Source organism: Lampetra fluviatilis, chromosome 18 (genome assembly GCF_964198595.1).
Source record: "Lampetra fluviatilis chromosome 18, kcLamFluv1.1, whole genome shotgun sequence".
In the NCBI taxonomy this organism is placed as follows: Eukaryota; Metazoa; Chordata; class Hyperoartia; order Petromyzontiformes; family Petromyzontidae; genus Lampetra; species Lampetra fluviatilis.
In genome coordinates, this window is record NC_136292.1 from 12,389,492 (window position 1) to 12,413,052 (window position 23,561).

A 23,561-nucleotide genomic window follows, 5' to 3' on the forward strand; every position below is an offset into this window, starting at 1 on the left:
ACACAGCACCCCACCACTCACTACTCACACAGCACCCCACCACTCACTCACCACTCACACAGCACCGCACCACTCACACAGCACCCCACCACTCACCACTCACACAGCACTCACCACTCACACAGCACCCCACCCCACCACTCACCACTCACACAGCACCCTACCACTCGCTCACCACTCACCGCTCACCACTCACACACCACTCACCACTCACACAGCACCTCACCACTCACACAGCACCCTACCACTCACCACTCACACAGCCCCCTACCACTCACCATTCACTCACCACTCACTCACCACTCACACAGCCCCCTACCACTCACCACTCACACAGCACCCCACCACTCACTCACTACTCACACAGCACTCACCACTCACACAGCACCCTACCACTCACAACACTCACTCACCACTCACACAACACTCACTCACCACTCACACAACACTCACTCACCACTGACACAGCACTCACCACTCACACAGCACTCACCACTCACACAGCACCCTACCACTCACCACTCACACAGCACTCACCACTCACACAGCGCTCACCACTCACTCACCACTCACACAGCACCCCACCACTTACACAGCACGCGACCAAACTTGTGCATTTATGTGTGCATGAGCATGCTTGTGCGTGTGTACGTGAATGTGGGTGAGTGATTGTGTGCGTACTCATCATGTTCGTGCGCTCGTTTCCTCAGCCCAAGCGGGGCCGTGCAGAGCGGAGACGGCAGCTGGCCAGCACGCCCACAGCGACCCAACCCGCCGATACAAGTGAGGACATGTCCCTCCCTCGGTGTCCGTCTGGTTGTTAACCTCTCTCTCTCTGCATAGCCCTTTCTGCGTCTCCATTTCTCTCCAAACCTCAAACCCCTCCGTGCGTTCACAGTTGGCTGCTCATGCCAACAAGCATCTCTCACCTCCACTAACACAGGACGCGGCATGGTGCTGGCCACTCAACCGCTCGTGTGCCGTGCCATCCTTGACAAATGCGAGGCAACAATACTTGCCACGCCGGTCCGTGGGGTGCATCTGTGCCAGTCACCTCGGCCAGTCAACTGATAACGCCCGAGTCTGTGCCATGGCCTGCTGCCAGCGAGCCTTCCACACTTCACACGGCTTCAAAGGGCACCCAGGCTGGCATAAGCGCAGCGGTGACATCACTGCCACTTAGTCGTGATGACAGCTGTTGTTTTTATTATTTATGCCTGCTTGTATCTGATATCCTGTGTACGATCTGCCTGTGTGTGTGTACGGGGAATGGTAGTGTAGCGATTAGCGCACCGCGCTACAAACCTGGCGACCCGGGTTCAATTCCCGCTCACGGACAACACCGGTGATGATTATCTGAACTGGTCCCAGATCTCCCCTACGTCGACTCGGCCTCAAATGAGTACCGGGTGCGGTGTGTAAACATCGCCACTGGGGAGACAAAGGCGGTTGGGCATGGTGCTGGCCACCCACCCCCTTGTGTGCCGTACTGGCCTTAATAGGTGCTCACTAAAAACACTTTCCCCAACAGTATGTTAAGGCTATATACGGGGGATCTTTGTCTGTGTGTTTTCTGCAGTGACCTACTACAGCCAATCGGCCGACCTTTCCGAGATCGACGCTCGCCTCGACGCTCTGCAGGACTACATGCGTGCGCTAGAAGCCCACAAGTAGCCCCTCCATCCCTCCCACCAATAGCCCCTCCATCCCTCCCACCAGTAGCTCCTCCATCCCTCCCACCAGTAGCCCCTCCATCCCACCCACCAGTAGCCCCTCCATCCCTCCCACCAATAGCCCCTCCATCCCTCCCACCAGCAGCTCCTCCATCCCTCCCACCAGTAGCCCCTCCATCCCACCCACCAGTAGCTCCTCCATCCCTCCCACCGGTAGCTCCTCCATCCCGCCCACCACGGCCACCTTCGTGGGAGTGTCGCCCATGGGTAGCACATTGTCAGTGCTCGCCACTTGGCACCATCTTTACCAACACCTCCCAATGCCTATTAGAGCACGACAACACTCGTCATGCAGTATCCAATCATCAGAGTACCTACCACGCAGTCGTATCTGCATCATCGTCACTACCACGCAGTCGTATCTCACCATCAAGTCCCCCATGTAGCCTTAACAGACCGTTGGGACAAGTGCTGCGAGCACCTATGAAGGCTGACACGGCACACGAGGGGGTGAGTGGCCAGCCCCACGCCCGGCCGCCTTTGTCTCCCCATTGGCGATATTTAACCACCGCACCAGTTACTTTAGCCCGAGTTGACACAAGGAAGGTCGAGGACCAGTTCAGATATTCAGAACCGGTGTTGACTGTGAGCGGGAATCGAACTCGGGTCGCTGGGTTCATAGCAGCGCGCTAACCACTCCCGGAGTATCTCATCACAGCACCTGCCACGGCTGTGTGAAGCACCACAGCATTGCATCCTTCTAAAGATCACCTCTCTCGCTATGGCAGGGTCATGTGGCATGGTTAAGATGTATTGGCACGCCTGCGATTCGGCACTTTCCAGCCGGGGTTGATAGGATATTGTAAAGACCAAAATATCTCAGCGTGGCTTTTAGAGTTTTTCCTTTGTGTGTGCGTTTTCTCTAGCGTCTCTTGTTTTTTTTCCTTGTGCAGAAACCCTGATTTTAAAAGATTTATCCAGACATTCCAATGCAAATAAATCGTCAAAAAGCCTCCCTGCGCAAGCAATCAAGGAGCCGATGCTCTTCTTGCAGTTATGAAAATTCCCCATTCACATGACAGAGGCGAGTTCATTATCTATCGGATGATCGCTGTTAACTTTTCACGCGGCATTAATTTTATCGTGTGAAAGTGTGATGGGTCGAGCCGATTTCGGAGCACCGTGCATAGAGAGCTCCGATTCCAGCAGGATCCTTCAGAAGCCAGCAGCAGATTTTCCTGCGTAGATGCCTACTCCCGTCATAGAAGTGTGGAAGCCGAGGACCGCAAATGGGGTGCCGTGCAAATCGATTGAGCAGGCACGCTTGTCTACGAATTGATAGGTGAGATTTAAAACCTGAATATGTTGAGCGACTTTAAAAGCCAACGCTATTGGATTACACCGAGCTTGAAGAAACTAACATAATCCCCATTTTCTGTAATTTCAGAGTTTTGTAAACGGTTAATGTTTTGACTCATGTGGTGATTCTAGAAACTCAACAATTTCGTCATTAACAAACCTTAAAAATAAAATATATGACAGGTAACGTTTTGAGGAAAATGGCCCTTCATAGCACACATATTTATGCAATGATGGACCGTTACCTCAAATGTATACATTATATATTTGTTATTTTAAGGCCATAGTTTTCGTGATAAACGCGTTACATTCCTTTTGTTACTGGTGCTCTCGTGCCCAACTGGCGATGCAGCAGCGTCACCAAACAACTTGTTTCAGAATTATTCTACGCTTTGGCGAAAAAAGCCATTGGCTGCTTCTGAAGCTGGCGTGGTCCTTTACTCGAGTTTTGAAAAAAATGATATTGTAAGCAAGTTAAATGTGCGCCAATGGCAATCCGAATACACACTAATCCCAGAGTAATTACACGGGATCACCAGAACTTGTCTTTGGCGATCGGGCTACAGCAACGAGTTCCTCCCCAACACAGCTGACGGCTTCACTCGCAATGCCTCTCGGCACGTTGGTTCTCAATTTGGGAGCCACTGGCCCAGACCCACGTCCTCGTGTGCCCACGGATTTTGGGGTTTGATTTGCATGTTGCCGCGATATTTGTCATGTACATACATATATTGTATTGGCGTCCTGCGTGATGTGAATTGCTGAACTTTTTAAAACTCTTGTATATTGCCTTGTTTTTGGATGTCTTCAGAACTTTTCAGATTTTTTTATTTTACGGTTAAAATGCCGCGGATGTTACCTACGTGTTAAACTGAGTTACCTACAAGGTTCACCACGAAGTGAATACTTCCTGTTGTCCAGTCAGATCAAAATGTCATCACGGCGCGTACCAACAAAGCGACCGCGGCAATCGCCTCCTTCCTTCTGCCAGGTCATCGAGTTGTCGCACACTTGACACTCGATCTCCCGAGGCCTGCTCACGGTCTCACGACCATCGTCTCCTTGTAGGGCTCTTCCCCTTGACTTGTGGTTCGCTCGTCCTTCAAGTACCACTCGTACAACCCTGAGATTGAACATTACGTCTGTATTTGGACGCTGTATAAATTAACACATTATTTAAAACACATGCAGGCAAACACAAATTCAAAAGTGTTTAGGTAAAAATGCAATTGTCACATTTTTAAAGACGCACGCAAATTCTTGTCCATGAGCGCTAGCAGGGGGTGACGATGCCACTTGGGCAACTCACTCGTGCGAGTCGCTGCATCTCAACCGGACGACTTCTAAACGCGTGCGTCTCCGGCAGGGGTAATGTCCCTCGTCAACCCCGGTAATTACGGCAGCAGCAGAAGGTGTGAATTTCAATCCCCATGGGACGGTTGAGTTGAGCTGCCTTGATTGCATTAAGCCAATCCGAACGTTCACCACGGAATCGAGTGTCGAGCAACCGGCAACTTGGTAACATCTCGTCGCCGGACGCAAATATCAAAGCCAAGTTGCCTGGCAATACATCGGTGTGCGAGTGCACGAGTTTGTGACTTGGAAGTGAAGAGCTTGCTTTGTAGACGTGGATACCCGCGTGTTTTAATAAAGTGTTGCGATCTCTTGCATCCTTCACCTTTCAACTCCCGCGTCGCTGCACACCACTGGAGCAGACTTAGTGACGAGCAATAGTTAACTTGGGGAGACCTTCACAAGCCAAGACAAAAAACAAATCTTCCTATTATTTGTGGAAGTTGTGCACTGTATTTTGAAGCCAAGCTCTCTGCTCAACAATGTGATTTGTGATTAACAGTTCATTTGACGACGTCTCGGTCTCGTTAGTGGATAGTGGTTTTCCCCAACGTCGTTGATTCGACACATTTGTAATGTAAGACCTCCGCTGGCAGGCCAGGATTAAGTAAAAATCCAAAACGATACACGGGAGTTTTTGTTTGTTCAGTACATCGATGACCGAGATGAAACCATCAACTCGCTTGGCTTTGAGAACCCGGATCCGTGTCGTGTGCGAGTCTGTGCACATGAGGGGGCAGGGCAGAGTTCACTTCATCTTCGGCTCCAGGCGGCCCAGATCCCCGAAGGATCGAGTCTGCGAGCCCCTCTTGGCCGGCTTGGCCTGGACAGGAGGAGAGGAAATGGATTGAGTTCTGGGTCCAGGCCGAACCAATTGTGTTGTGCGCTTTCCACACTCCTGCAAGAAAGGCATCCACCCCAATCCTCGCTACGATCTCTCCAGTGGCTCCAATCACAATCCTGGATCAACTGCAGGATACATTTTTTATTTTGCCAGGTAAGGCCCACTGAGCTATGTAGCTCTTTTTCAGAAACGCCTTGGCCACAAATGATAGCTCAATGAAGTGGCTTATGTGGAAATGTATAGCAGCCAAATACTCTAAATGCGTGACGTTGATTCCAAATGTGGAGGGAAAACCCGGAGAACCCGAAGAAAAATCCACGCGACCATGGGGAGCACATGCAAGCTCCAAATATGCAGGTTTCAGGGTCATCATGGAACCCACGACCTCATGTATACCAGGCGAGGTAGTTAATTATGAGACGTGCATTGCCAGGGCTTGAACGCAGATGCTGGGCCGTGGTGGCTGGGTGTTCTCAAGAGCCTAACATGTCACAGGGGAGGGGGAGAGCGCACGGGGGAGGGGCGGGAGCGCACGGGGGAGGGGGGGAGCGCACGGGGGAGGGGGGGGAGCGCACGGGGGAGGAGGGGGGGAGCGCACGGGGGAGGGGGGGGGAGCGCACGGGGGAGGGGGGGGGAGCGCACGGGGTCGAGGTCTCACCTGTGACTCGTGCGGTTTCCAGCCGATCATGTGCAGCACCTGGAACGTGGCCGGGATGGAGTCTTCCGTTGGCCCGTACATCTCTGTGTCAAAGGACACGCGCGTACACACAAAGATAAAGTTCCCCCCCTCCCCTGTGTAACCGTGAAACACACTCGGGGGAAAGTGCTGTTAGTGAGCACCTATTAAGGCCAGCACAGCACACAAGGGGGTAGGTGGTCGGTACCCCACCCAACCACCTTTGTCTCCCTCGTTCTGATCTTAACACACTGCACCAGGTACTCATGAGGCTTAGTCAACCTAGGAGAGGCCCAGGACAGGTTCAGATAATCTTCAACAATGTTGGCTGTTGCGGGAATCGAACTCGGGTCGCCGGGTTCATACCGCAGTGCACCAAATACCCTGCTACATATGCATGTGTATCAATATGGGCATATGAACACGCTCGCAGATACGTCCACACACGTGCACACATACGCCCTTATACGTACATATACACAAGGACTCGCACATTTACATACAAACAAGCACACCTACACAAAAAGAGGTGCTTGTGATCAGTGCCAATGGAAAGCCAATGGGTTTATGCACTCAAAGTAAAAAAAAGTAAAACTCAACCCATTTGTCATTGACACTGCGAGCTTAAAAAGGAAAAATATATAACGATTCACGATTTGACAACTGCCCTTCTTCATAGCGCATCAGAAGAAGCCAGGAGGGTCGTTGCCCGAAACGCCACCCGTTACATCATTTTCTCTTTAAGGCCGCAGTGCTCATGACAATGTGTTGAGTTTTTTTGGTTATCTGTGCTCGTGCACAACTGCCAAAGCAGCCAGCAGCCAGCAGCCAGCAGCCAGCAGCCAGCAGCCAGCAGCCAGCAGCCAGCAGCCAGCAGCCAGCAGCCAGCAGCCAGCAGCCAGCAGCCAGCAGCCAGCAGCCAGCAGCCAGCAGCCAGCAGCCAGCAGCCAGCAGCCAGCAGCCAGCAGCATCACCAAACTGCTCTCGAAGTGGCGTCACTGGAGGATCAGTGTCGTCATCATCGTCGTCATCGTCATAATCGTCATCGTCATAATCGTCGTCGTCGTCATGTGCGCCCAGTGCACAAACCCTTGTAGATGGCAGCAGCCGCGACCATCGTGTCCCGGTGCAGCATCGCCTTCCGGTTCCACGTGCAGTTACTCTCGCCCATCCCTAATGCGCACGCGCACAACAAAGACTCCCCGTGTAGCCTTAACAGACCGTTGGGGCAAGTGGCCAGCAGCAGGGGGCGGCAGTCATTTGTCTCCCCAGTGGCGATGTTTGCACACCGCACTCGGTCATCGTTTGAGGCCGAGTCGCCCTAGCAGAGGCCCAGGACCGATTCAGATAATCACCACCAGTGTTGGCCGTGAATGGGAATCCAACTCAGGTTGCCGGGATCGTAGCGCCGCGCGCTAACCGCTGCGCCACCGCTCCCCGAACACAGACACGCACAGACAAACAGCACTTGAACACAGCACATTCGCCAGAAGTTCAACATACATGTTGCTCAAGCTCATCGTTCAATCCAGCAGGCCACCCTGGTTATTACTGCGGGTGCATAAAAACAAAACTATCAATGTGCACACGTGTGCACGTATGCGCATTGGTAATACAGCACACGTCCATATATACAATGTGTGTATGTGTCCGTATGTCAATGTTTGCCATGCAGTACCTACCCTGCAAGTCGGCCATGAGTTCGAACATCGTCGGATAACGAACCACAATCTCGTCCATATCCTAAAACCAACACGCGCATGGGGGGGAATCCAGACGCGACACAGGGACGCGGCGAGACACGTGGGCAGGAGACAAACACGGGGAGACGGGAAGACAGACGTATAGAGGGAGAGAACAGGGATACGAGCACACGGGCGAGGGACAGAGACAGAGATTGGAGAGGACCGTCAGTTTAGGTCGCAAGCATGTGGCAAGGTCTCGCCCTGCGAGTGATCGTCATCCTTCAGACCACAGCCCTGCTGTTAAAATTCTCTATTTGGAAGCCCACTGATGACACTGCTCGAATCCTTTAATTGACCACGCTGAGGCACCCTGAGATTCACTGCCCCTCTTGTGAATGCCCTATATTATTATATAATTAACCTGAGGGAGGGCGGGGGGGTTTCAGTGGTTTACAAGCTGCACGATGAACCTCGCAACCCGAGTTCGATTCCAGGCCGCGACTCAGCTAACGTCACTGGTGGGCGATATCCAACCTGGGCGCTGGTGGCACCTCCCCCCCACCTCCCCTCCCCTCGACACGACGCACTGACCAGCGTGGCGAGGCATGGCCAGACAACCGTCATGACCGACGGTGCTGTATGGGAGGAGACCTTCAGCGGCGGATTAAAGACTAAATTACTGTGGTTAGAAGTGTCACCTCGTTGTGACGAGCCACGCTCAACATAACGATCCCGCCGTTGTGTAGCGGTCCGTGGCCGCGTGAGCGCGTTCTCTCGCGTTTCTTTCTACCGCCGCACAGCGGCCGCGTTCCGTCAGCGACCCGCACACGATGCAGCACACTACCGTCCTGTACAGGGGAATAGTGAACGCGTGCAACCGCGTGCGTAATGTTTTGCACGCAACCAGGAGGCGCGTACGGACACACATCTGCGTTCATGTTCTTGTGCGTTTCTTCAGAGGTCATTAAACCTGCCATAGCGACGACCCTGATGGTGAACTTTCTTCTAATCTCGCAAGTGGTTCGTGATAATGAGGTAATCATCCATTTAGACTCGAGCACTTGAGATCTGGCAGCGTGCATGTTGACGAACAGAACAGGTGTGACGTGACAGCACCAGTGCTGCTCCTAGTGGTGCTGCGAGTGGTGCTGCGAGTGGTGCTGCTCGTTCTGCTGCAACAGACCCTGCTGCGACTGCTGCTTGCACTCCTGCTACCCTTGCTACTTCTACTGCTGCTAGTGCTGCCGCTGCCATGTTATCACTGCTCTCAATTCGGGTGCCGATGCCGTTCGTGTCATTGTGGTTGGTACTGCTGCTAGTGCTGCTGCTGCTTCTAATGCCGCCGTCAATGCTGTTATTCTGCTGCTAACGCTGGTACTGTCACTGCTGCTGATATTTACGATGCCGCCGATGCTTGCACGGACGCTGCTGGTGCTCCCGCTATTGCCGCTGCTGTCGGTGGCGCCAGGGCCACCGCTGCTGCCGCTGCCGGCACCCGTATCACCCGTACCACGGTGAGCATGGTGAAGCCGGCGCGCGTCATCAGCCCACCCAGGTCGGCCGCCGTGGTGAAGGGCGACACGTGCGGCGAGAAGCCCCCCTCGCGCTCCATCTCGGCCAGCTGCAGGGCCCCCCGCAACTCGAAGAGGCTCTCCCCGCCCAGCATAGCCCCGACAAAGACGCCGTCGGGCTTCAGCACCCTGTGGATCTGTCGGTCGAGGTCACACGGTGAGGCCACCGCCCGCGCGAATGAGTCACGTCGCTCGGATTTCACCGGCGATCTGCCAAAGTGAAGGCGTCTTGCTTCTCCAGCGAGCAATGTGCTCAAAAGCATCACCGGCCCTCAGCCAGTTGGGGTGCCGCGGTGGCAAGATGTCAACTCTCTCGCCTGGTATGCAGGACGCATGCTCTATGTTTGGCGTTTGCGTGTCTCTCTCCCGGTGGTCGTGTGGATTTTTTCCCGGATCCGCTGGGTTTTTCCCTCCCCATTTAGAAACAGGCATTTAGAGTATTTGGCTGCTATTAATGTCCACGTGATAAAAACACTTCTTTGAGCTATCATTTGTGGTGAGGTCGCTTCTAAACAAGAGCTACATAGCTCAGTGGGCCTTACCTGGTAAAATAATAAATTATTTAGTTTCATACTTTAGTTTAGTTTAGAAAACCTACGTTTATCTCACAGGCACGTCGTGTCAGCAGATGCGGTACCCATTGGGATCTCTGACAGAGCAGTGCAACTCAGTGTGTTATAGACAGATGGTGGAAGTGGATATGACGGTGCTGGGCAGCGGTGGCTACGCCGCACTCCAGTGCTGTGGAGGCAGCGAGGGTTGGTGGATCACCGTGGCTCAGCAAGTGGACTAATCACCATCCGTTCCCATCTGTACAGTGATAAAGCATCGCCCCCTCGCACCTGTGGGTGTTTTTCCGGGTGCTCCGGTTTCCTCCCACGTGTATAATAAACAATCATCATTAATTACTTATTTGTTTTATCAGGAAAGGCCCATCAATTAGCTAAAACATATTAAAATACAAACCCAGTGTAGCAAGGATAAGAATGAAAGAGAGTCCTACGACCCAGCGTGGCTCTCGTGGACAAGTAGTGATTATTATTATTATTATTACGTCACAAAGCTACAGACAGTCCCCGGGTTGCGGAAGACCCGACTTACGGCAATCCGGACTTACAGAAAAGCTCCCATGAATTTTGTTACAAAAAAATTAAATCCGCAGAAATGTTTGCATTAGTTAGGCAAAGCGCAAGTATTGCAGCGCGGCGAGGTTGCGGCTTCACGAGGATTAAGGTAAACGGATTTTTTAGCGTTGATTTTGTGGGGAAATTGTTCAGTTTCCGACATGCAGAAAATTTGGGTTACGGATTGTTCTCGGAAACCTATCCCTTCCGTAACCCGGGGACTGTCTGTACTACGGAGTTCCCTTCAAGCAAACTTCTTTTATATCCACACACCAGAGGGTGGAAGTCGCAGCGGCGTTTCGCTGGTCATCGAACAAAGACGGCCACTGCATCGTGCGGCGCTTTCCGACGCGCTTCCGCGACCATCTGGAACGCTCCTCCTTCCGTTATTAGGAAGCTACTGGAGCTGCGCACTCTTAAATCATCCTCGAGATTGACAAACTCATTTCCTTAAAACCGCTTTTTGTGTTTAGTTTATTGTCCTTCGCCAGGACCCCCGATTTGCACGGTTGGCTACGTATGGCGCGAAAGAAGTTCAACGTACGTACGTACTTTAGCACGCCCTCTGCTACAGAGCATGAGTCAAACCAATTTATGTTTTTATTTTTAAGCTACAAATTTGTAGGATATATTGATCACCAAATATACTGATAGGTTGTTTTCGTGCAGTTATTGGTAACCAGGGTGACGCCATCAGCTCCCTAGACTTGGGAATGCAGTTTAGTCTTAGACATTGGCAGCCTAAAAACTAATTTTAAAAAGACAGGATCTTGGTGATGCTGGCTGAGCGTCCCGACTCTTGAGGCACCCGGCCAGATTTAGCATTCAAAGCTTCTTCCAAATGCTTTTGGTCACACAACCGATGCAGGCGGCAGTGGGTGGAGGGGTGATTGTTTCTGCGCACCTGATGGAACGCAGCGGGCAGGTCGTTGACCCAGTGGAGGCTGCGATGGAGACGAGAGGGCGAGAGTTAGGACAAGGCTTTCCGCAGGGCGATGATGGACTCTGGAGCTCATCGCCCTCTTTAATCGCACACACCGTACTTCTAAACCGTTTGCCGTGTGACAGTCGGGAGATAGAATGTAGCCAAAATGAGTTAAAGATTTTTCACGGTGGTCTTCTGTGCCATCATTGGTGACCAAGCCGAGAGCATAAACTCTCTCGACTTGAAAACCCGGTTCAAACAAGAGCGATTGACATTCAGATTCAAACCGAGGCTCTCAGCAGTGCCAGCTTAAGTGTCCTGCAGCTCACTTATCAGCCTTGGATCGTGTTGCCCCCCTCGTGTTCGTGGGGTTTTCTCCGGGTGGTCCGATCTTCTCCCACACGTATAAACACAACTAGTCATCAATTTGGTTTAAAGCATCTTCAATTAAAAAACCCAATGCAGGACTCTCCTGAAAAAGTCATATGAGTCAGTGTGGCATTCCCGGATAAATAAGTACATTTTTAGTCATCACTCGCTAGAGTCAGATCTTCTGTTGTTCATGTCGACTAGGTTCACAATGAGATCTCCTTCCGTCGGCGACTTAAAAAAAATAAACGCACAAAATCGCGCGCACAAACACGCGTACCTCAGGCTGCTCAACGCAAGGTTGAATGTATCCGCCGGAAACGGCAGGAACTCTTCATCTGCCACAACGCAGCGAGTCTCCACCTCTGTGGCCAGGGGACGCCTCTACGGGGGGGGGGGGGGAGGAGCATGGGGAGTGTGAGGAACGCAAGGGGGGGAGAAGACGACGGTGCAGAATGGCGCAGGAGAGGCAGCAGTGGCAGACGGTGAACAGCGATCCGCAGCACCACAGAAGGCGGACGGCCAGGATTACACATCACTAGGCTTGTTCACAATCCATCTAATAACACCTATTTTAACGCTCACAAGACTACACAAAATCGCACGCCTTCCCCCGCACCTCTGATTAGCAGGGTTGGCTACGTACGGTGCGAAATAAATTCAACATCCATACAACGGACTAAATATTTATGTAAATTCTGTGGAAATGTTTAAAAGTGGACAGCTTCAAACAAAAGTGTTAGACAGTTGTGGAGGACAGCGTATACATCTAAATCAGCTCAATCCTCCTGTAAATCACGTGACTTCTGAGTGGCCAATCCTCCCCTCTCCCCGCCACCCCTTGAAAACAGACGCCGCTGCTCCTTCGTTCAGCAGCGTCGAGGCCCCGATGTAGCTTCTTCCTCCTGATCCCCATCTCTCCTGACCCTTTGCTCCTGTTTCTACCTTCCCTATTCCCATCCCTTTTCCCCTGATTTCCCATTCTTTCGCTTCTGTCTTTCCTTTCCCGTTCCTTTCTCTTCTTCTATACATTACGGGTATGAAGTTGCTTGTGAAAAGCCAAGACAAATTAAACCGCTATATCTGCCGGACATTCACGTCATGCAAGCCAGAACGTAACAGTGTCATGCGAGTCGTGGACTTGTCAGTAACAGGTACAACTTGCTACAATTCACTTTCCAGATGATTTCTGCATTACTAAACTAAAAGCTGTACAGCTCTTTTTCAGAAGTGACCTGGCCACAAATGATAGCTCAACGAAGCGGCTTATGGTGGAAATTTATAGCAGCCAAATACTCTAAACACATGTTGATTCTAAATGTGGAGGGAAAAAACGATCATGGGGAAAACTCAAAATATACAGGGATCAGAGTTGGGATCGAACCCATGACCTCCTGCATACCAGGCGAGGCAGTTAACATGTCGACACCGCGGGAACAATTACAATTTCACTGCCCTTAAAATTCCTGACTCGCTCTCGAAAGGTGTCGGGTTCAAGCAAATAAATTCACGGGTCAACTTATTCCCATCATCACATTTTCTCCAACCTTAAAAAATAAAGAGGAATCCAAGTGGTTATCTTGCAGACCCGCCCCCCACAATAGGAATGTGGAGTTTCCAGCAGTGGTTCCAGGCCTACTAATGCATATCAGAGCTGCCCCATTATTTAATCGAGCAGTTTTCTTTTGACTTCAGTTGGATTACGTTTTCTTTTTCCTCCTGTTATTCCAACCGTACTTTTTGCATAGCACGTAGAGCAGATAATTTATCTGTGTGTGTTAGAAACAGGCACAAAAAGGTTCTATCACGCTACTTCTGAGAACCATTCAAGCACGTTGAGGCCTTGTGTGAATTGCACAATAGAAAACCGAGTTTATTATGATTACTATTAAGTAATCTCTTATCCACACTACACTCTGCCGTGTGCCCAAGTTATATTGCACGTATGACGGTCACAACCCACCAGGGCATCGTGCGTCGTGTCCGTCTGGATCATCAGCTCCACGGTCTCCTGGAACGGAAAATGCGTACTGGTGTTAGCCAGAATATGAATAATTATTCATACTGGAGGAATCTGATGAGCTATAAAGCTCTTTTTCACAGATGTCCAGGAGGGGCAGGTAAGGACGTTACAACAAACAAAACACGATCGTAGTGCAAAATACAAGAACGGTCAACAAATCACCCAAACATACAAATACAACTAAACCATCTCCATCCTACCAGACACCGCCCACTGAGGTATTCACTTATTTTTCAGAAGCGATCTGGCCACAAATGATAGCTCAACAAAGTGGCTTATCATTTGGACATTTATAGCACCAAAATAATTTATTATTTCAACCCACAAATACACGTCATTGTGCAGATGCACACCTGTACCGAGTGCGCACAAGCCGTGAGGATGAGAAACAGTTGAGGCACATTAAAAATGAGCCGCAGTGAATGATTCATATCACCATGAATTGAACATTTAATGTTACAAGGATTACCTTCTTCAGTGATGGCAGTGAACGTATTATAAAGTTGGCCTGCAGCACAGGCTGTATGAAAGTGTAAGACCCAGGGCTGGGCTGTCACAGCAAAAGGGGTGCCACGGCAGCAAGATGTTAACTACCTCGCCTGGTATGCAGGGGGTCGTGGGTTCGACCCCGACACCTGTATATTTGGAGTTTGCATGTCTCTCTACCTGTGGTCGCGTGGATTTTTCTCCAGGTCCTCCGGTTTTTACCTCCACATTTAGAAACATGTGGTTCAGAGTAAATGGCTGCTATAAATTTCCACATGATAAGCCACTTCGTTGAGCTATCATTTCTGGCCAGGTCGTTTCTGAAATATGGCTATGTAGCTCAGTGGACCATACCTGGTTAAAATAAACATGTGTGCTGTTCCTCTTTAGGCGCTATCGCAGTGAGCACCACAGTGAAGCGCGTGTCCTGTACTCCAGAGCTCACCTTGTTGAGGTGCTGAGCAATGTATCCACGCCCAGCACCCACATCCAGGGCCATGGGGAACATCCTGTGAGTGCGATATCATTATTTGTTCCATTTACCGCTCACGTCATTAAAAATACATTAGTCGATGCATCCCTGCTCAAACGAGCATTGGTGCAGTGCTCCTCTCCATCCGTAGCCCTGAAACAGTCACGGGAATTCCACATTATGCTTTGTGTTGATTTTTTTTTACCTCCCCCGTACCTCCGATTAGAACGGTTGTCTACATATGGTGCGAAAGAAGTTTACATACATTCATATGGCAGAGATCATCGTCAACCATAGGTTGACTACTGTTTACTTTTAAAAAAGAGGTGATTTTAATTTAATAGACCTTGGAGGGATGATGGTGATGGGCCCAGATGACCTGAAATGGGATGTGTATTCATGACCCTCAGATTGCAAGTTAAATTTTCTAACCCACTGTTCCACCTGGATATGTAAAATTGTATAACCACCTCATCTACTGTATTACACATAGCAGCTTAATATGGCGATGCAGTCATCATGGTCAATGTTGTAGATGCCACCACACCTCTACGATGTAGTGATGATTAGTGGCTGATTAAGCATTCCCCCACGCCCCCCCAGCGGCTGTCAATGCTGTTTGCCTACAGGAGACGCCACTCTGCTTTTGATCTGTGTCAGACTAAACCGAGGCATTTAACGTCTCCCTGCGCCCCCCAGAAATTTGACAAAGTGTCATAATTCAGGGTGGCAAGAATCAATATTTGTTCCTGTTTCGTTTCTCGTTTGTTCCATCTCATTCACTCCATTAGCCTAATTATAGCAACGGATACTTTTTGTTCAGTTGAGGTGGTTCGGGCACCTGGTAAGGATGCCCCCCGGTAGACCCCCCCTGGAACTCTACCGGGCACGTCCCACTGGGCGAAGGCCCAGCTGGCCTAGGAATTCCCCAGGAATAGTGTACAGTAGTGTAGTAGTGCATAGTAATGCAGTGCTGGAGTCTGTCGCCAGGGTAAGGGAGGTCTGGACCGCCCTACCCAACACGCTGCAGCCGCGACCCTCACCAGGACAAGCGGACTGAGAAACGAACGAACGAAATAGTAAGGTACTCAGATGTATGATTTTATTTCGTATATTGTGAGCGTAAGAATCGATATATGCTCACTGGAGGCGTGTGGTGGTGTGTCTCACCTTGAAACGTCGAACAGTCGGTCGACAATCTGTTCCGCCACCTGCCGAAGCATGCAGAGCCACATCTCGGGTTAAAATTCACCTCAACCGAATATGCCGATTGAACCCCCCGATCACCCATGGTGATCAACAATTACTAAGGCACGGCTGTCCCAGTGCCATTCAATTTCCGTGATTGTCAAAGTTACAAAAAGGGCATGCCGATGGTGGCCCCCAAATTCGTGCTGGAAATTCCACATTCATATGTTGGGGTGCCAGTCTCTTTACAGTACTGATTATTCCGTATAAAGTGGCACTCATTCTATTGAACCCAGAGGCATGAAGTCATGAGTTTGACTCTGGATCAGGAGATCAATTTGCAACGCAGTGCAGGGGCCCACCTAATTCCCAGTAGTACTCTAACATAGACATAAGAATGACGCACATTTTTTATACCAAATTACCAGTAGCGATATAAGTATTGTTATTTTTCTACATGTGAGAAGCCACCACATGTTTACTTGGATTAGCACACTGCAGTAATTTAACATCCAGTGAAGTAGCATAGCAGACAACTGGACTCAAATTAGTTTGATAATTTAACCCCAGATGCAGTACTTTATCATTCAAACCACGATCGAGCACCACTTTGTCATAAGTGGTCAATGCATGTCCACAATCTGAATGTGTAATTTCGAACGCAAACATTTCTAATATTTCAACCCGTCCTTTGTAACTGTGAGCACTTATCCTTCTGACCGTGCCTTACTTTAACTCTCTAAACCGCGGCCTGCGTACGAGTCACAATTGCAGCAGCGTTAACTGACATTACACTTGCAGTACTGTACATTGTGATGGCAATTTATTCTTAGCTTTACGCTGTGAAACTATTTTTTATTTTACCAGGTGAGGCCCACTGAGCGACATGGTTCTTTTTCAGAAGCGACCTGAGAAGCCCACGAAGTGGGCTTCTCATGTGGAAATGTACTGCAACCAAACACTCTAAACGCGTGATGTTGTTTCTCAACGTGGAATAGATAAACTGGAGGCCCCAGGGAAAAATCCACGCGACCACGGGGAGAGACACCGCAACCTCCAAATACACAGCAGCAGGCGTCAGGGTCGGGATCGAACCCACGACCTCCTGCACACCAGGCGAGGTAGTTAACATCTCCTAGCCACCGCGGCGCCCATTAATAATAATAGCAGCAGTAGAATTGTAATCGTCCCTAGGTCTCGCCCCGCGGCCAATCCCTTCTGAAGCGTTAACGCCGTGAACCCGTGGCTCGTAACCTCGACTCTTTCCTCCGATAACCCGGCCAATGCCTCCCCCCGGCCTCCCCGAGTCACCGCCTGCCGCAGGTAGTCGTAGCTCTCCGCGTTCGGTCGAGACGCTGCCCAGCTCCGCTGCCTCCGCTTCATGCGCCGGTCGAACACGTTCACCCCTCCGCCTGCCGCGCTGCTGAGCGACAACGCCGCCGCCGTCGCCGCGCCTCCGACGACGCTCGGCCCGCCCGGTCTCACTGCCCGTGCCGGGGTGGCCCCTCCGATCCCGAGTGCCCGGGGCCCCAGGGCCCCCAAACGCAGTCCACACCCCAGCAGGGCCGAACCGGGCCTGGCTCCGCCGCTGGCCCGGGGTCTCAAGTCCGACTCCAAACACTCGGGTCCCGGCGTCAACCCCAGAAGCCTCGACCCCGATGTAGAGCTCTTTCCTCGGGTTCCAGACCACGGTTCGCACCCACACCGCGGTCTTGGTTCTGACTCCAGTCCCGACCCCGGCTCGCCTCTCGCCACGCCGGCCGCGACACCTCCAAGTCCGCGGGGCGACCAGGCCAGACGGGAGCTGCGCCGCGGCCTACCGGGCGCGCCGGCCCAAAGCAACGCTCTCGCTGCGGTCAACGCCCCGGCACTGCCGCCGCGGCGGGCGGACATCGCGGACGGCTGGTGACGAGGTGGTAGCTGGAGGAGGATGAGGTGGGAACGACGAAGATGAGGTGGGGACGACGAGAGAGTCGGCGGGTCACGAGCTACCACACCGGGGGGCGCCCTCGAGGTGCCGAAGTAAATGGACCGCGCGGATGGCCGAGCGCGTCCGTCATTGGGTGGCCGAGCGCGCCCGTGATTGGGTGGCGGAGCGCGCCCGTGATTGGGTGGCGGAGCGCGTCCGTGATTGGCTGCCTCCGCGGCACCACGCAGCGTCAATTGTCTCGCTGCAGATGCCGAACACTGGAATCCCGATATTGAACATTGCCAACACATCAACATTATCATCATCCCTCAATAACTTGAAGGGTCGACTACGGGGTCAGCCAGATGAGCCAAACCAGCCAGCCGTCTCCTCCATGTAGCCTAAACTCTCACACACACTCCTACACACACACATGTGTACACACAAAAAATGTTTTTTTTTACAATCAGTTTAACATGTTTAATTGTAATGAGTATGCTTTGTTTAATCGATTGAACAATTGGTTTCGTATATACATTGTTCTTTTTTTGGTGTGCTTTTCATATAAGCCATCCGGGTTTCCAACCTCACCTGCACCCCTTTTTTACCTTTGTTTTATTTACACTTTGTCTTTCGCTTGTTTTTTTGTGTGCGAATAAACAATACAATAACCAATACAATAAATACAATACAATAAACAATACAATAACCAATACAATAAACAATACAGTACTCTGCGTGAAGTCAGTAGGTGGCAAAGTTTAACCAACAAACGATAAATGAAGGACACAAGATGAAAAGACAGAAAGTTAAGCAAGCCATTAAAAAAAATGGATAAACTATAAAACTAAAAACGTTTATTTTTATTTCATGACACCAGGTAAGGGCCCACTGAGCTACCTATATAGATATTTTTTATTCAGAAGCGACCTGTCCATCACAAATTATCGCTCAACAAAGTGGGCTTCACGTCATCATCGTGTGCAAATCTATAGCAGTAGCAAAACACTCTAAACGCGTGGTGATGTTGATTCTAAATGTGGAGGGAAAAACAGGAGGACCCAGATGAATATCCACGCGACGACGGGGAGAGAGAGACACGCAAACTCCAAACACAGCAGGTGTCAGGGTCTGGTGCGAACCCATGTCCTCCTGCATACCAGGCGAGGTAGTTAACATCTCGCCACTGTGTCGCCGATATGAATAGCGTGGAAGTACACATTTCATTGGTACATACATTCCTGCAGATTTGTGAAGACCAAATGCAGCTTGGGCAAGGCAGCAAAACAACAACAACAAACCAAGACCACACAAAGTCCCTCGATTACATTTCACTTAAAAAAAATAACTTTCAGGACCATGTACGAGGTGATGACAACCACGTGGCCGGCTTTAGCGTCAGTTGAACAAATTGCAATGGTGAAGGAGGGTCGTTGGCCGAAACGTCGCCTATTGTTTCCCTTTTAAGGCCACAGTGTTATTGACGAACGTGTTAAATTATGTTTTGTTTTGACAACCGATTTAGATCACGATTCTTATGTAGGATTCGTGATATCAGAATCAGAATATGTATTAATACTTGAAGAATCCGATGAAAGCTATTTTTCACAGATGGTCAGTAGGGCAGGCTCAGGACGTTACAACAGCAAACAATACAAAACACGGTAGGAGTGAAATGTATAGGGAAGGTAAACAAATCACTTTACAATTTTTACAAATACAACTAAACTATTTTTTTCTTACCAGGTAAAACCCAATGAACTATTAGTTTATTTTCACAGAAGCGGATCACCAGTGTTAGATTGTTGGGTTCGGCCACGTTCTTATCTGTCCAGATATATGTCGTAATACCCTCCTCCACCCGACATTAAATTGTCACACTAATTACATTGTCCGCTGTACAACATCGAACCATACACGTGGCTGCGCCAACCTACGTGTTGATTAATAATTGGTGTCCATGCGCGGCCTCTTTGTCATTCCACTGCTGGACGAGGGCCTTCCACGTGGGCTATTTGACCATACTTCACCGTGCCGGTCAAAGCGGCTTCAAGGCGGAGAGCGGACAGCAACAATATGGTACAGGGGTCGGCAACCAAAATAAGAAGAAGAGCCAATTTTTTTCGAATTCGATCAAGGAAACTCAATATTTCAAGAGCCGCAATGCATGCGAATACGAGACGGCCCTTAATAAGGTCCACGAATGAGTCCGTAAAAAACTGAATGCGGCTCCGGATCCATCTGCAGGTTGCCGAGACCCCCAGGACAATCGTACAATGAATATGAATGCACTGCCCTCTGCTGCTACCAACTAGGTAGTACCGAATCAGCCTCTCAAGTTCATTTTAACCACGGTTGGCACTTCCCCTCCCCCCAATCCAAGGATGATGCCGGTTTCCTGCTTTAGCTTCCGAGATGTGACGAGGCGAGGAAGCAATTCTGGGCGATTGTCATTGCCGACTGCTCAACCAAACAGAAGTATGCTCCCCACACGAACACGCCGCGGGTGTAGCTTCATCCCAATGGTGGCTGTCAGCCAAACGGTGGAAATCCTCCACTCCCATGGCAGAGGTCGACGTGGCTGTAGGACAGCCAGTGTTGAAGCCTCACAAAATGACACTACATTTGTCCACCCAGCGGGGAAGTATGGTTGATGATGGGCTTGGGGGTCCATGCTCGACTGGGACTGGCGATGATGTAACGGCGCAGTTGAAAGTGTTGGCGGATGATGCTGTCGTTGCTTGCCATTCAGCAGTTGGCAGCGAAGATGACGATGATGCCAAGGTGTAAGATTATATTACCAACCGCGTTATTATTCCGCTTGTTTACACAGGAGAGTCTCGCTTGAGTAGCAAGACGATTTTTTCAGGACAGTCCTGCAAAGTGTTAGGGGCCGTCCATAAATGACATCCGGCACCTAGGGGGGGGTGGGGGGTCAGACATTTGTGACGATGTGTGACGAGGGGGGGGGGGTGAGAAATGTGACGTCACATCAAAATGCGCAACTTTAAATAAATATACACAACACGTTCTACTTAATTAAATAGACTTTTTGATAAATGTTGTCTCCTGCAACATCAGAGTGCAGCGGCACATTAAATACGCGCTACAATGACAATAGTTTAAAGCGATTTGAAGCATGTTTTATTTTTTTGGGGGGGAGGCAGAGCTTTGTGACGTCATATTTGAGGGGGGGTCTGATGTTTGTGACGTCGTGTGACGAAGGGGGGGGGGGGGGAACGTCCATAATTGCGTGACGTCATTTATGGACGGCCCCTTAGTCGTACCAACATCAGCATATTTATTTATACTGGAGGAGGAATCCGATGAGCGATGAAGCTCTTTTATCACAGATGTCCAGGATAGGCTGGTCAGAACGTTACATATGGGGCGATGTTGCTCTGTGTAATCCCACTTGAGTAATTGGCAAGGGTTACTTTTCAGACATTGAAATGTTTTGGCCAATACCGGTTACTTTGTTGGGGGGGGGGGGGTAGCTATGAGAGGAATCCGGCAAACCCCGAGGAAAACGATGCAGAGCAGGGGAAGGACATACTCCCCTCACACACAATCCACCATTCCACTCACTCTGTCAAACAGTGGAAGGAGCATGCACACTCCACACAGGCGCCCGATAATCCCCCCACTCCCCTTCCCTCCTCTCCCCCCACTCCCCTCCCTCGACTCCCCTCACTCCACTTCCCCCGCCTCTCCCTCCATTCGCCCTCCACCCACCCTTCCCCTTTATCCCCCCCTCTCCCCTTTCCGCCCCAATCCCCTCCCACTCCCCTCCCTCCCCCCACTTCCCTCCCCCCACTCCCCCCACTCTCCCCACTCCCCTCCCTCCCCCCACTCCCCTCCCCCCACCTCTCCCCCCATTCGCCCTCCACTCACCCTTCCCCTCTCTCCCCCCACTCCCCTTTCCGCCCCACTCCCCTCCCTCCTCCCACTCCCCTCCCCCCACTCCCCTCCCTCCCCCCACTCCCCTCCCTCCACCTCTCCCCCCATTCGCCCTCCACTCACCCTTCCTCTCTCTCCCCCCACTCCCCTCTCCGCTCCCCTCCCACTCCCCTCCCTCCCCCACTTCCCTCCCCCCACTCCCCAAACTCCCCTCCCTCCCCCACTCCCCTCCCCCACTCCCCTCCCTCTCCCCACTCCCCTCCCTCCCCCCACCCCCCTCCCCCCACCTCTCCCCCCATTCGCCCTCCACTCACCCTTCCTCTCTCTCCCCCCACTCCCCTTTCCGCCCCACTCCCCTCCCTCCCCCCACTCCCCTCCCTCCCCCCACTCCCCTCCCTCCCCCCACTCCCCTCCCCCACCTCTCCCCCCATTCGCCCTCCACTCACCCTTCCTCTCTCTCCCCCCACTCCCCTTTCCGCTCCACTCCCCTCCCACTCCCCTCCCTCCCCCACTTCCCTCCCCCCACTCCCCAAACTCCCCTCCCTCCCCCATTCCCCTCCCCCCACTCCCCTCCGTCTCCCCACTCCCTCCCCCCACTCCCCTCCCCCCACCTCTCCCCCCATTCGCCCTCCACTCACCCTTCCTCTCTTTCCCCCCACTCCCCTTTCCGCCCCACTACCCTCCCTCCCCCCACTCCCCTCCCCCCATTCCCCTCCCTTCCCCCACTCCCCTCCCTTCCCCCACTCCCCTCCCCCACCTCTCCCCCCATTCGCCCTCCACCCACCTATCCCCTCCCTCCCCCTCTTCCCCTCCCTCCCCCGTCTGCCCTTTTATTTTAATTTTTTGTTTTCTATTTACGTGACTTTACCGAAAACACCAAGAATATAGTTAAATAGTTGTTGGGCGAGGGTGAGGGAGAAGAGCGAGGTGGGGGGGGTGAGCGGGGGGGGGTGAGCGGGGTGAGGTGGGTGAGGGGGGGGTGAGCGGGGTGAGGGGGGGGTGCAGCGCCGAGGTCTGTGGGTGAAGAGGAAAAACATTTACTGGTGACAATGGCCCTTCATAGCCACGTAAACAACAACAAAAGTAGTGTCGTAATAATGAAGGGTCGTTGTCCGAAACGTCACCTATTCACATTGCTTCCCAGGCCACACAGGCTCATTGATGAGCAAGCCGGGTTCACGATTCGCACCACAGCCAAGGTGGCAGCAGCAGCGACGGATCATTGAAGTTGGATCGCAAGGGGCGGGCGGGGGGTTGAGAAGAGGCGAGGAGACCGGGCAATCTCAGAATCTCAGAATCTCATTCATCATGGAGGGGGAATCCAAAGAGCTATAAAGTTCTTTATTCACACATGTCCAGTAGGGGCGGGTAAGAACGTGACAACTCATGTTCTTTCTGTAAAGTCACGTAAAAGGGAAATAATAAAATAATAAAAATAAAACATAATAAAATAAAATTATCACGACGTTTCGGCCACAACGCAAGCAGCCGTTGGCAAGAAGATGAATCCCTGCAGTCACGAAAGCTTAAAATCGAAATTTAACGTGACAGCTGTCACGGAGGAGGCTGTGTTCACCCTGTTCATGAAATCGGATCGTGAATCCGAGTGGTGAACGAGACTCACACAAAGGGAGAATCTCCGCTTCCCCAGCAATCGGTGGCTGGGCTGGGACTGTCACGATTCCTCGAAGTGTTTAAACTATTTTATTGCAGCAGGCCAAGGCCCACTGAGCTGCATGGCTCTTTTTCAGAAGCGACCTGCCCATCACAAATGACGGCTCAACCAAGTGGCTTGTCGTCGTCACGTGGACGTTTATAGCAGCAGGCAAATACTCTAAAAGCGTGACGTTGATTCTAAATGTGGAGGGGGGAAACCGGAAGACACGGAGAAAAATCCACGTGGAGAGACACGCAAACTCCAAATATACAGCAGCAGCAGGCATTGTCAGGGTCGGGATTGAACCCACGACCTCCTCCATACCAGGCGAGGTAGTTAACATCTCC

At 51.4% G+C, this 23,561-nt stretch overlaps 2 protein-coding genes across 5 annotated transcripts in view; one reads left to right on the top strand and one right to left on the bottom strand.

Annotated features, from left to right (window-relative positions):
- The window catches only part of CCDC61 (coiled-coil domain containing 61), a 19,972-nt gene extending 15,992 nt beyond the window's left edge, over positions 1 to 3,980 (top strand). For both annotated transcript variants that reach the window (XM_078864644.1, XM_078864645.1), the window contains exons 13-14: positions 711 to 783; positions 1,580 to 3,980. In XM_078864644.1, the coding sequence (XP_078720770.1) occupies positions 711 to 783; positions 1,580 to 1,674 (168 nt within the window). In that variant the 3' untranslated portion in view covers positions 1,675 to 3,980. The remainder of the gene's footprint in view (positions 1 to 710; positions 784 to 1,579) is intronic.
- On the bottom strand, positions 3,967 to 17,815 carry NDUFAF5 (NADH:ubiquinone oxidoreductase complex assembly factor 5). Of its 3 annotated transcripts, XM_078864646.1 has the most exons (11): positions 17,060 to 17,815; positions 15,731 to 15,771; positions 14,534 to 14,597; positions 13,543 to 13,590; positions 11,860 to 11,963; positions 11,190 to 11,229; positions 9,101 to 9,298; positions 7,588 to 7,648; positions 6,995 to 7,078; positions 5,888 to 5,970; positions 3,967 to 5,208 (listed from the first exon to the last, which is right to left on the bottom strand). In XM_078864646.1, the coding sequence occupies exons 1-11, from the start codon at positions 17,639 to 17,641 to the stop codon at positions 5,134 to 5,136; spliced, it is 1,380 nt and encodes a 459-aa protein (XP_078720772.1). In that variant the 5' UTR covers positions 17,642 to 17,815; the 3' UTR covers positions 3,967 to 5,133. The 3 variants fall into 3 exon arrangements, 2 of the variants coding, with proteins under 2 accessions (XP_078720772.1, XP_078720773.1); XR_013637596.1 differs by lacking the exon at positions 3,967 to 5,208 and having other exon boundaries at positions 5,889 to 5,970; positions 9,142 to 9,298; XM_078864647.1 differs by lacking the exons at positions 3,967 to 5,208; positions 5,888 to 5,970 and having other exon boundaries at positions 6,988 to 7,078; positions 9,142 to 9,298.
- Between the last annotated feature and the right edge of the window lie 5,746 nt (positions 17,816 to 23,561).